At 38.0% G+C, this 14,258-nt stretch overlaps 1 protein-coding gene across 7 annotated transcripts in view; it reads left to right on the top strand.

Annotated features, from left to right (window-relative positions):
- The first annotated feature begins 277 nt into the window (after nt 1-277).
- The window catches only part of LOC128240793 (uncharacterized), a 36,724-nt gene continuing 22,743 nt past the window's right edge, over nt 278-14,258 (top strand). For 2 of the 7 annotated variants that reach the window (XM_052958065.1, XM_052957712.1), the window contains exons 1-7: nt 280-477; nt 2,324-2,391; nt 4,682-4,705; nt 5,142-5,345; nt 7,110-7,193; nt 9,298-9,399; nt 13,980-14,003. In XM_052958065.1, coding sequence (XP_052814025.1) covers nt 2,328-2,391; nt 4,682-4,705; nt 5,142-5,345; nt 7,110-7,193; nt 9,298-9,399; nt 13,980-14,003 — 502 coding nt within the window. In that variant the 5' untranslated portion in view covers nt 280-477; nt 2,324-2,327. Of the gene's footprint in view, nt 478-1,944; nt 2,019-2,323; nt 2,392-4,681; nt 4,706-5,141; nt 5,346-7,109; nt 7,194-9,297; nt 9,400-13,979; nt 14,004-14,258 lie in introns of those variants that run through there. The other 5 variants (XM_052958123.1, XM_052958003.1, XM_052957877.1 and 2 more) reach the window with 4 other exon arrangements.

The following is a 14,258-nucleotide window of genomic DNA, read 5'->3' as shown; positions in this document are numbered from 1 at the left end:
ACGTTCTCTACATGAGGTAAAATTATGTGTTTTTGCCATACAGTTTTTATCAAAGCATATGCTAAATAGTGCGTTGAAGGAATGTTGTTATCATGCGGACTTGGCAGTAATTATCAAAAACTAAGAAAACTGCTTTCGCTGTCTTAAATGATGATTAAATGAATTTAAAATATGCATAATAAGCATGACTGACACCGGTAATTTAACCTTTAATACTGTTTTCAGGATAATTTTGCAATACATATTGCAAAGTTTGTCTAATTACATCAACGGATTTGGTGAAACGCCTTTGGTGTTCATGATTACCTTCGGTTATTGTGGTTTTGAAAATGTACTTTTCACGTGATTTAAAGCATATTCATGTAAATTCTCATATCAAATCGCATTTTTTTCTGCACTAGACATACTTGATTTGAGGCAGAATTCAGTTCGGTTGCAGTTGAGGATTTGGTAGGTTTGGATATCGCATCCCAACAGGTAATCGACATGTCTCTATAATCTAACAGCTTTAACTTGAAAACTTGAAAATATTTAAAAAAATAAATACATTCTTTGATTCACGCGCGAAATAATAGCTGTTGAAATAAAGATTATCAAAAATATAAAGTTTAACAAAACGATTCGAATATTTTCCTTAAACTAACATCATGCAAACAAAACACTATAAAGTATTAACTGATTTTGTAATATGCAAGAGATGAAGACATGTCCATTCGATAGAGTTGTGTCTAAATATGACGCAATGGGTATTTATCAGAACTATTTAATATCTAATATGAAAATTATTTCATGTCTATTAAAATAAATGTTTTTTAAATTCATTGTCAAAAACAAAATGAAAGACCTGATGCGTATTTTACTAGACGTTCCAAATACTATCATCTCGTACACAATGCTAAAATATGTGTTTTTCAAAACTGAGCTGGTAATAAGAAGCGCTTTAACTGTAAGTCTGTGGCGTCGGTTGCGAACAACCAAATTGATAACTCTAGACATGTACCTGTTACACATCCTAGCATTTCACAACTTATAATTACATTGTTTGTGTATTATACTCTTAAATAAGTAGAAATAATAAGAACAACCGTTGAAATGGTTGATGATACGCCACTTTGAAACATACTGTTTTTACATTCATTTCTAAAGGGCATGTACATATCCTTGATGCAAAGTTTCGCATAAAACTCTGGAATTCAGTTCATGCAATTTTTATCAATTTTAAAGACAGAATGGTTTCCGCAATGTATTTTAAGAGTTTCATGGAATGCTAAAACTAAGCGCCTGGGAAAACACAAACCGTTACCATGCAAGACTGCCTGAGTTTAAAAATACTTCACACTCTAGCTTTATACAGTATTTCATTGCTATTTACGTCATAAAATCATAATTGGCAATATGACATTCACGATATAATTAAAATATAAAAAAATCGATAAACAACTTTATAATTGATCACAATTACTATAACGTCTTATGCATTCATTGAGATTGATTGCATACAAATGGTTGTTCTTTGTTATTTGCTATCATACTTCATACCATATGGTTATTTCAATTTCAACAGCCAATCTTTCACCATCAAGGGAATAAGCTTGAAACATTAAACGCATTGAAAAACGATAATAACACAACATCATCATTTTTGTTTTTTAACTAATCTTATTTGCTAGAAATCATCTGATATAAAAAAACCTTTGCACATATTAAGAGTTTCAACAGCATGTATTTCTTGCGTGATCGTTCAATCTTTGAAACGTTTTAACGCATTTGCTGTGGTTTTACCATGGCTTTACTGTGGTTTTACCATGTATTTAGGGGCTTTTTTCTCCATTTCATATCACTCAAAGTTTGTTTGTTTTTTTAAGTCAGGTGAAAGTATATATATATTTGAATCATGCAATTGACACTTGTTAAATATCAAGGTACAACACATATCATAATTTATATATAAGTAAAGGGTACCGTTGATAGGGCAAAGCGGTAATTTATGACGTCTAGAGTTTAAACATTAAACATATGTGAGTAATAAGACCAGAATCCTGAATATTGAATATTATTTTTGTTAGTTGTTTTGTATGAAACTTCATTTCAAGTTCTTTAAAGATGAATATTAGCTGGTAATTGATTGAAACATCGAAAAATAAATGTATTAGTTTAATCGGAGACGTTCTCTGTAGTCAAATGACCCTTGTACAAAAGCATAATTATTGTGTATTGATTTTCTTGAAGGATATTATTGTTCCAACCGATATCCTTAAACCAAGTTGTTTATAAACTGTTTCGAGGAACACACTCTTACACTACAGCATATATTATCTTTCAGAACCATGATGTTGATGCTTGTGTGTGTTTTTGTGTTGTTGGGTGTGCAAGGGCTCCAGGGCCAGGACGGTGAGTAGAAACAAGACATAGTTTTTTAAAAAATATACTCTGCCGTGGTAAACCAGCGGGATGACCTGAATCCGACTGGTTCGAATGTTTGACATGTAATAGAGATTATTTTTGGTTGAATAGTTGTTGAGTAATTCCTGAGTCAGTGCAGGTTGTTAAAAGGAAAATCACAACCATGCACAGCAGTACAATTTTTGACTAAACAGGTGTTACCCTGACCATTAGGCTGTATTAGACAAGTTTAGAACAGAACCAACAATTTTAGGCAATTATATTGCACATGGGCAATTAAAACTAGACTAGATGGTCTGGTCATTAAAAAATTAAACATTCGATGTTTAAAGGTCCGCCTACAGGGACTCATCTGATAAACACTCGAAGCGTTAGGTTTTGCGTTGACAATCTATCAGTGAATGAGGTAGTAGTATTTGTCAGTAAGTTGACTTGGAGTTATACATTAATGATTAAGAAGGGCTCGATCGCTACGCTCACTCCGTCCTCTCTTTTTCATTAATAATTTACTTCATGTCATCTTACTATTACTTATAATGACAAATGAAAGTTATTTTTGTCCAATTTATTTCTGTGAATTTCACCGGATGTCAGAGTGATTTCAGACGGCCTGACGCTTTAACCATTCAGTGTGTGTATACCACGTGATAAATTGCTTCATAAATTCTACGTCGGAAGGCAATAGTTTGATTTGAAATAAGACTTTAAACCAAGAAAACTTCACTATTTCTTAACCATTTAAAATGAAATATAGCACAGTCTACGCCGCTTATGGAGCCCCACCTTCGGTCTTTTACCAAAATTTGATTGAGAGTTTAGTTTCTTAAAACACTTCGACAAACCTTTTCACAATACGGCCGTCTGACGGAGCACTGTCACAACATTATTTTGGAAACAGGTTTGTCGAAGTGTTTGATATAACGAATGACCTCATCAATTTTCGGTAATAAAACACATGTGGGGCTCTTTAAGCGGCATAGACTGCCCTTTGTTTTTATTTAAAATGGTGTTGTAAATGAAAAATTATCTTTGATTTAAGTCTTCATTTTAAGCAAATACTTGCCTTCCGATGTAGCATATATGACGTAATTTATCACGTGGTATACATACACTGATATACTTTGAGGATTTTTATGTGCTGAATTAAATGCTCTGTATGAATTAGGTCAGATTTCTGAAATTTACTTTTTCAAGAAATGGAATATCATCTCACATGTCACACAGACTGCACACGTATCATATTCCCTCACTCTTAATTTGAGATGATTTTAAATATTACGTCGTCATCAAAAATGATTTGTAGGTAATTGTATCTCTTAGGAAAAGGCAGTCGAAATGCATTTTGAATTTATCAGCATTTTACCCTTTACACACGTTGTGAATGGGTCTTCTTAATCCGATCCTGTGGATACGTGTGTAGTCTGTTGCCATTGGTTAAACTCACTGACAACTGTTTAATGATTCTTTGAAGTAAAAGATAATGATTTATAATCTCGATCGCTGTACTGTTGCATCGTGGTTCGAAATATACAAGATTTATGACAATCACTTAAAAACATTGATCTTTAGAAGTGTGTTTTGTCGGTATATGTTTTTCGACATTGGATTATTATAATTGTCATTAACGAGAACATGGTTACATATTTTAAAGCAATGATTAAAGCTGCACTCTCACAGATTTACCGTTTTTACATTTTTTTTGTCTTGGAAAGAGGATTTTTTTTTGCGTAAATATCTAAAATCCAATGATAAAAGATTGCTGACAAAAGATCAGAGCGCAGATTTGCATATTTCCGTTCGAAAATTAATGTTTTATTGTTTAAACCGTTACTAACGGTTCAAGTAAAATGCATAAAACATGAATTTTTTAACTTAAATATGAAATTCTGCGATCTAAATTTTGTCAGCAGTCTTATATCACTGGTTTCCATGGATTTACGCAAAAATTGGTTCGTTCCAAGACAAAAAATAAAATGTTGTTAAAGACTTTTGATATTTTTTTCACCCAGAGAAAGCAGCACCAGGTTCGGATAAGTATTCTAAGATTGATGTATTTTGACTTAAAATATTTATAAATGAAATTAATAACCTTCGAGTGATAATTGAAATACAATACATAGTTTGACAGATATCAAGAAATCACTTAAATATGAGCACTCGCGGTGAATAGAACTTGATGCAAAGCATAAGTATGTCTTGAGTTTAATAGTATAAGGCATACATGTTAATTTCACTGAAATTATTTCTCCACTGTCACTCACAGGGCACTATTTTTCAGTTGCAGACACTGCTTTTACCAGGCGTGAGTATGACAGTGCTGGAATTGTAAAGCATTTATTTTACATATTAACAATAGACAAAAATAGTCAAAACATAATCAAAGAAATCTGCAAGGGGAATCGCGCGCGCCTTGTAGGCTGCGCTGACTTGACGTCATAAAAAGAAGTTGCGTTTCTCCTTATTTTGAATGAAATAACGGCAGATAAATCCAACACACATCGGATCACATTCCCCGTTTTCCAAACTGATACTTGATATTTTAAGAATAATGAGTCAAAGCTGGTCTACTACCTGTCCTGAATAAAATAAACGTTGATAGTACCGTCAGTATGCTGTCCATTTATTTGAATGTTTAACAATCATTTTTATTAACGTTATTGGACGTTAATCGTATGCATTTTATGTCTTTACCATCCGTCCAATGCAGACGCTCTAAAACCTCCTTAAAACATTCCTAGTGTGCCGAAACAAATGCCGTACGGAGCTGTGCTACCTAGCAGACGAAACTGACTGCCGGCGCTTCATCATGTGCGAAGAGGTGGCCCCGGGCAACCAGTATACTGCCACTGTCATGCATTGCGCCTACGGCACCTTTTGGGCGGGTCTCCAGGTTGAGAGGACAATTTTATGTGACTCGCAAAAAAACGTCAACTGCAGCATCAGTAAGTTGTTACGTCATTACAATGTGGGTAAATGGTTCCATCCCGACATCTCCCTGGGGTAATTGATGTCATCCAAGTAATTCGATCTAGGCGTACCGAACATATCTAAGGTCAAAATACGTTTATGTAATGCTGGGCTAACTAACAAACAATATAAAAATGTTGAGGTTATGAACATAGTCATAAATATTACCATGCGTAACAGTTACGCCTTTTGATTAGAACTTGTAATGCTGATGGGCTAATTTATAATGCTGATAAGGTTACTGCGAATGGTTCCGTTGCAATCTTATAGCATTAAGCCCTTTGTAGACTTATCGCTGCTGTTACACTTTTGTCGTTTTGTTTCTTTAGTTAATTGTTTTCATGAAAAGACAAACGAACATATAATTCGCCGATGACTTTACTTGCCTACTTGCCTACTTGACTACTCACCAATGCGACAAACCTGCATAGTCGCCGATGACTTTACTTGCTTACTTGCCTACTCACTATTGCGACAAACCTGCACAGTCGCCGATGACTTTGCTTGCCTACTTTCCTACTTGCCTACTTGCCTACTCACTAATGCGACACACCTGCATAGTCGCCGATGACTTTACTTGCCTACTCACTAATGCGACAAACCTGCATAGACGCCAATGACTTTACTTGCCTACTTGCCTACTCACTATTGCGACAAACCTGCACAGTCGCCGATGACTTTACTTGCCTACTTTCCTACTTGCCTACTTGCCTACTCATTAATGCGACAGACCTGCATAGTCGCCGATGACTTTACTTGCCTTCTCACTAATGCGACAAACCTGCATACTCGCCGATGACTCTACTTGCCTAGTCACTAATGCGACAAACCTGCATAGTCGCCGATGACATTACTTGCCTACTCACTAATGCGACAAACCTGCAAAGTCGTTTCCAATATCATATCTAGTCAATCGACGCGTTCGTGACCAATATTTTATTTTTAATATATCCTTCTGCGCAAAAAAGGACAATTCAACTATTATTAAAATAATAACTGCGCAAAAAAGGACAATTCAAATGTTATTATAATAATAACTGCGCAAAAAGGACAATCCAAATGTTATTATAATAATAACTGCGCAAAAAAGGACAATTCAAATGTTATTATAATAATAACTGCGCAAAAAAGGACAATTCAAATGTTATTATAATAATAACTGCGCAAAAAAGGACAATTCAAATGTTATTATAATAATAACTGCGCTAAAAGGACAATTCAAATGTTATTATAATAATAACTGCGCAAAAAAGGACAATTCAAATGTTATTATAATAATAACTGCGCAAAAAAGGACAATTCAAATGTTATTATAATAATAACTGCGCTAAAAGGACAATTCAAATGTTATTATAATAATAACTGCGCTAAAAGGACAATTCAAATGTAATTATTTTTCAAATGTTATTTTAATGATAATGTTTGAAATGTGCTTTTTGCGCAGAAGGACTCTGTTAATTGTATCCCGGCACAACTTATTGCCGATTACACAGATAAATAAATACTTTAATACATCCAAAAGGATGAAACATGCATTTAAAAAAGCACAACAATGAATGTGAAGTGACAAAGGACGGTTGAGTAATGATTGTGCCTTCATGGAATCAAAGAACTTTTATCGATCATATGCTTTTATTTAGTTATAGGGTTATTAAGAGGTCGACTTCGAGTTAGACCTACTGGGCGAGAACAATTGTATTGCATGACCAGTTACATTAATACATCTTTCGTTTATTCAGATTATTGCGAGTGGCGAAAGGAAGGCGAGAAGTTTGACCTTCAGGACTCAAATTGCAAGATATACTGGGAGTGCAGTAGTGGAGGTAGGATAGGCTTCCTTGAAACAGGGTCATCGTAAATGTTTGGCTACAGGGCTAGTCCTTGTAATTATCATTGCACTATTATAATAATTATATTAAGAGCTTTAATGTAATAATTGTCATTTATTACCTCCTTTTTTAACTTTTTTATATGTGTACGTAAAACAAAAAAACTGAAACTACGAGTGTCTGTTACGAACACTTAGTGGTCGACGTGATTCTTTGGTCTTTGCTAGTATTAATCAACTTTATGTGGTCGTCTCGGTGCACCAAGTTAATAATAACAGACACTAATCTATACTTAAGGTTTCGCAATCGTTTTGGAATTCATCAATGGAAGAGATATGTACATGGTGGAACGGTAAACAAACAACAGTAGTTCGGAATTTTCAAAAAGGAAATGTTTTGGTGTGTGATGGTGTGTGCGCGCTCCCGTTGGCCTGTAAGTGTGTGCGCGCCCCCGTTGGTCTGTAAGTGTGTGCGCGCCCCCGTTGGTCTGTAAGTGTGTGCGCGCCCCCGTTGGTCTGTAAGTGTTTGCGCACCCCCGTTGGTCTGTAAGTGTTTGCGCGCCCCCGTTGGTCTGTAAGTGTTTGCGCGCCCCCGTTGGTCTGTAAGTGTGTGCGCGCCCCCGTTGGTCTGTAAGTGTGTGCGTGCCCCCGTTGATCTGTAAGTGTTTGCGCACCCTCGTTGGTCTGTAAGTGTTTGCGCGCCCCCGGTGGTCTGTAAGTGTTTGCGCGCCCCCGTTGGCCAGTAAGTGTGTGCGCGCCCCCGTTGGTCTGTAAGTGTGTGCGCACCCACGTTGGTCTGTAAGTGTGTGAGCGCCCCCGTTGGTCTCTAAGTGTTTGCACGCACCCGTTGGTCTGTAAGTGTTTGCACGCCCCCGTTGGTCTGTAAGTGTGTGCGCGCCACCATTGATCTGTAAGTGTGTGCGTGCCCCCGTTGGTCTGTAAGTGTTTGCGCGCCCCCGTTGGTCTTTAAGTGTGTGCGCGCCCCCGTTGGTCTGTAAGTGTGTGCGCGCCCCCGTTGATCTGTAAGTGTTTGCGCACCCTCGTTGGTCTGTAAGTGTTTGCGCGCCCCCGGTGGTCTGTAAGTGTTTGCGCGCCCCCGTTGGCCAGTAAGTGTGTGCGCGCCCCCGTTGGTCTGTAAGTGTGTGCGCGCCCACGTTGGTCTGTAAGTGTGTGAGCGCCCCCGTTGGTCTCCAAGTGTTTGCACGCACCCGTTGGTCTGTAAGTGTTTGCACGCCCCCGTTGGTCTGTAAGTGTGTGCACGCCACCATTGATCTGTAAGTGTTTGCGTGCCCCCGTTGGTCTGTAAGTGTTTGCGTGCCCCCGTTGGTCAGTAAGTGTGTGCGCGCCCCCGTTGGTCTGTAAGTGTTTACGCGCCCCCGTTGGTCCGTAAGTGTTTGCGCGCCCCCGTTGGTCCGTCAGTGTGTGCGTATGTGTTAGGGTGTTCTATATTTTAAATTATTTTCACAAGGAGCCCCATTTCCTGTACAGCTAGGTAGCTATTATCTTGTTTTAAGTGTTCAACATACAGTTTCTGTTACATACTTAAGTAGATCTGATAGGAAAAGCCCCAGTGCGGAGCTTGCAGGGGGCATCAAGGACATGGCGTTTCAGGGAGCGTAACTTAGGGGCATAACCTTTTGACATGCCCTCTTCCCCTCGAAACGAAATTTATTTGGTAAAACTAACACGGTTTAACGATAGGACAATAGGACGATGTTCGACCTGGTTTGATTATCGAGTTAATGCATGCTTAATCTAATAATATTATTTAAACTTAAATAATACCTGAATTTTCAAACAATGAAATCGTTGTTATTTCAATTTAGCAGTTAAACTAAATGATTTTACTCTTGGGAATCTTAATTATTTATGCCATAATACACTGACAATCATTTTAAACTAAGACAAATTAAATACGCTCAGTAGTAAGACTTGCTGTTTTAAAGTGTAAAATACATGACGTCATAATTTCGTTTATTTAAAAAACAATATCAAACACAACACACTATTATAATCTTAATAAAAAGTCATTTTAATCTTGAATTTTTCACACAATATCAATATCTTCTGTTACACGTACGTGTATCACTTGATTGTAGTGTTGACTCCATCGTGTTGCGGCGAACAACGGAAGTTTGACCCAAAAGCAAAAGCATGTGTGGCCGATTTAACCTGCGCTGACCAGTGTCCGATCAAGAAAGGTAATTTGTACACAGGACTTCTGAATAAAAAAGTCCGATGTTTTATAATTTCGATGTCACGAAACTCAAAGACGATAAGGCAACTAGAAATCACCTCAACACTAAACTATCATGGTTTAATACGATGATAATGGTCTACTACATATTACCTTGACAACGCCAAAGCCACTTCAAATAAACATAATTGTTATGTTGTATTATGTGTACGTAAGAAATGATGAAACCCTGTGTCTTACATCTTACCTTTTTTCATGCTTTAAAAATTAAATGTGTGTTATTGGTTGCCGCATGAACGATAACCGCTGGCTTTTCCACAAAGTGTATTCAAATGTGATGACTGTACCAGGTATATGTTCTCACACTGTGATGACTGTATCAGGTGTATGTTCTCATACTGTGATGTCGGTACCAGGTGTATGCTCTCACACTGTGATGTCTGTACCAGGTGTATGTTCTCAAACTGTGATGACTGTACCAGGTGTATAGTCTCACATTGTGATGACTGTACCAGTGTATGTTCTCATAGTGCGATGTCTGTATCAGGTGTATGTTCTCAAACAGTGATGTCTGTACCAGGTGTATGTTCTCAAACTGTGATGTCTATACCAGATGTATGTTCTCATACATTGATGCCGGCAACAGGTGTATGTTCTCAAACTGTGATGTCTGTACCAGATGTATGTTCTCATACTGTGATGTCAGTACCAGGTGTATGTTCTCATACTGTGATGTATGCACCAGGTGTATGTTTTCATACATTGATGTCGGTACCAGGTGTCTGTTCTCAGACTGTGATGTCGATACCAGGTGTATGTTCTCAAACAGTGATGTCGGTACCAGGTGTATGTTCTCAAACTGTGATGACTGTACCAGGTGTATGTTCTCACACTGTGATGTCGGTACCAAGTGTATGTACACACTGTGATGTGTGTATCTGGTGAATGTTCTCACATTGTGATGACTGTACCAGGTGTATTTTCTCAAACTGTGATGTCGGTACTAGGTGTATGTTCTCAAACTGTGATGTCTGTAGCACGTGTATGTTCTCACACTGTGATGTCTGTATCTGGTGCATGTTCTCACATTGTGATGACTGTACCAGGTGTATGTTCTCAAACTGTGATGTCGATACCAGGTGTATGTTCTCAAACTGTGATGTCGGTACCAGGTGTATGTTCTCACACTGTGATGTATGTATCTGGTGCATGTTCTCACATAGTGATGACTGTACCAGGTGTATGTTCTCAAACTGTGATGACAGTACCAGGTGTATGTTCTCACACTGTGATGACTGTATCTGGTGCATGTTGTCACATTGTGATGACTGTACCAGTGTATGTTCTCAAACTGTGATGACAGCACCAAGTGTATGTTCTCACACTGTGATGACTGTATCTGGTGCATGTTCTCATACTGTGATGTCGGTACCAGGTGCATATTCACAAACTGTGAGGTCTGTACCAGGTGTATGTTCTTAAACTGTGATGACTGTAACAGGTGTATGTTCTCAAACTGTGATGTCGATACCAGATGTATGTTCTCACACTGTGATGACAGTACCAGGTGCATGTTCACATAGTGCGATCTCGGTTCCAGGTGTATGTTCTCATACTGTGATGTCTGTACCAGGTGCATGTTCTCAAACTGTGATGACTGTACCAGGTATATGTTCTCACACTATGATGACTGTACCAGGTGAATGATCTTATACTGTGATGTTTGTACTAAACGCATGTTCTCAGACTGTGATGACTGTACCAGGTGCATGTTCTCACACTATGATGACTGTAACAGGTGAATGTTCTAAAATTGTGATGTCGGTACCAGGTTTATGTTCTCAAATTGTGATGTCGGTACCAGGTGTATGTTCTTAAACTGTGATGACTGAACCAGGTGTATGTTCTCATAGTGTGATAACAGTACCAGGTGTATGTTCTCATACTGTGATGACAGTACCAGGTACATGTTCTCATACTGTGATGACTGTACCAGATGCATGTTCTCACACTGTGAGGTCGGTACCAGGTGTATGTTCTCAAACTGTGATGTCTGTACCAGGTGTATGTTCTGATACTGTGATAACAGTACCAGGTGTATGTTCTCATACTGTGATGTCGGTACCAGGTGTATGTTCTCAAACTGTGATGTCGGTACCAGGTGTATGTTCTCAAACTGTGATGGCTGTACCAGGTGTATGTTCTCAAACTGTGATGTCGGTACCAGGTGTATGTTCTCAAACTGTGATGTCGGTACCAGGTGTATGTTCTCATACTGTGATGTCGGTACCAGGTCTATGTTCTCAAACTGTGATGTCGGTACCAGGTGTATGTTCTCATACTGTGATGACTGTACCAGGTGTATGTTCTCAAACTGTGATGTCCGTATCAGGTGTATGTTCTCATAGTGCGATGACTGTACCAGGTATATGTTCTCAAACTGTGATGTCGATACCAGGTGTATGTTCTCATACAGTGGTGACAGTATCAGGTGCATGTTCTCATACTGTGATGGCTGTACCAGGTGTATGTTCTGATACTGTGATAACAGTACCAGGTGTATGTTCTCAAACTGTGATGTCGGTACCAGGTGTATGTTCTCAAACTGTGATGGCTGTACCAGGTATATGTTCTCAAACTGTGATGTCGGTACCAGGTCTATGTTCTCAAACTGTGATGTCGGTACCAGGTGCATGTTCTCATACTGTGATGTCGGTACCAGGTCTATGTTCTCAAACTGTGATGTCGGTACCAGGTGCATGTTCTCATACTGTGATGACTGTACCAGGTGTATGTTCTCAAACTGTGATGTCCGTATCAGGTGTATGTTCTCATAGTGCGATGACTGTACCAGGTATATGTTCTCAAACTGTGATGTCGATACCAGGTGTATGTTCTCATACAGTGGTGACAGTATCAGGTGCATGTTCTCATACTGTGATGGCTGTACCAGGTGTATGTTCTCATACTGTGATGACTGTACCAGGTGTATGTTCTCAAACTGTGATGTCGGTACCAGATGTATGTTCTCAAACTGTGATGACTGTACCAGGTATATGTTCTCAAACTGTGACGTCGGTACCAGGTGTATGTTTTCAAACTGTGATGTCGGTACCAGGTGCATGTTCTCATACTGTGATGACTGTACCAGGTGTATGTTCTCACACTGTGATGTCTGTACCAGGTGTATGTTCTCAAACTGTGATGTCGGTACCAGGTGTATGTTCTCATACTATGGTGACATTATCAGGTGCATGTTCTCATACTGTGATGACTGTAACAGGTGTATGTTCTCATACTGTGATGACTGTACCAGGTGTATGTTCTCAAACTGTGATGTCGGTACCAGGTGCATGTTCTCATACTGTGATGACTGTACCAGGTGCATGTTCTCAAACTGTGATGACAGTACCATGTGTATGTTCTCAAACTTCTTAAAACACTTCGACAAACCTTTTCACAATACGGCCGTCTGACGGAGCACTGTCACAACATGATTTTGGAAACAGGTTTGTCGAAGTGTTTGATAAAACGAATGACCTCATCATTTTTCGGTAATAAAACACATGTGGGGCTCTTTAAGCGGCATAGACTGCCCTTTGTTTAATTTAAAATGGTGTTGTAAATGAAACATTATCTTTGATTTAAGTCTTCATTTTAAGAAAATGCTTGCATTTCGATGTTGCATATATGACGTAATTTATCACGTGGTAACACACACTGATATACTTTGAGGATTTTTATGTGCTGAATTAAATGCTCTGTATGAATTAGGTCAGATTTCTGAAATTTACTTTTTCAAGAAATGGAATATCATCTCACATGTCACACAGACTACACACGTATCATATCCCTCACTCTTAATTTGAGATGATTTTAAATATTACGTCGTCATCAAAAATGATTTGTAGGTAATTGTAACTCTTAGGAAAAGGCAGTCGAAATGCATTTTGAAATTATCAGCATTTTACCCTTTACACACGTTGTGAATGGGTTTTCTTAATCCGATCCTGTGGATACGTGTGTAGTCTGTTGCCATTGGTTAAACTCACTGACAACTGTTTAATGATTCTTTGAAGTAAAAGGTAATGATTTATAATCTCGATCGCTGTACTGTTGCATCGTGGTTCGAAATATACAAGATTTATGACAATCACTTAAATAACATTGATCTTTACAAGTGTGTTTTGTCGGTTTATGTTTTTCGACATTGGATTATTATAACCAAATAACTGTCTTTAACGAGAACATATTAACAGATTTACCGTTTTTACATTTTTTTTATTTTTTGTCTTGGAAAGAGGAATTTTTTGCGTAAATATCTGAAAACCAATGATAAAAGATTGCTGACAATGATCAGAGCGCAGATTTCCATATTTCCGTTCGAAAATTAATGTTTTATGGTTTAAACCGTTACTAGCGGTTCAAGTAAAATGCATAAAACATGGATTTTTGAACTTTTTGAATATGAAATTCTGCGATCTAATTTTAGTTTATTTAATTTGAGTTTATTAGAGGAAGGCATACATGTTAATTTCACTGAAATTATTTCTCCACTGTCACTCACAGGGCACTATTTTTCAGTTGCAGACACTGCTTTTACCAGGCGTGAGTATGACAGTGCTGGAATTGTAAAGCATTTATTTTACATATTAACAATAGACAAAAATAGTCAAAACATAATCAAAGAAATCTGCAAGGGGAATCGCGCGCGCCTTGTAGGCTGCGCTGACTTGACGTCATAAAAAGAAGTTGCGTTTCTCCTTATTTTGAATGAAATAACGGCAGATAAATCCAACACACATCGGATCACATTCCCCGTTTTCCAAACTGATACATGATATTTTAAGAATAATGAGTCAA

The sequence above is a fragment of the Mya arenaria genome, chromosome 1 (genome assembly GCF_026914265.1).
Source record: "Mya arenaria isolate MELC-2E11 chromosome 1, ASM2691426v1".
In the NCBI taxonomy this organism is placed as follows: Eukaryota; Metazoa; Mollusca; class Bivalvia; order Myida; family Myidae; genus Mya; species Mya arenaria.
Note: the sequence above shows the minus strand (reverse complement) of the source record. Positions and strands in the feature narration are given on the sequence as shown.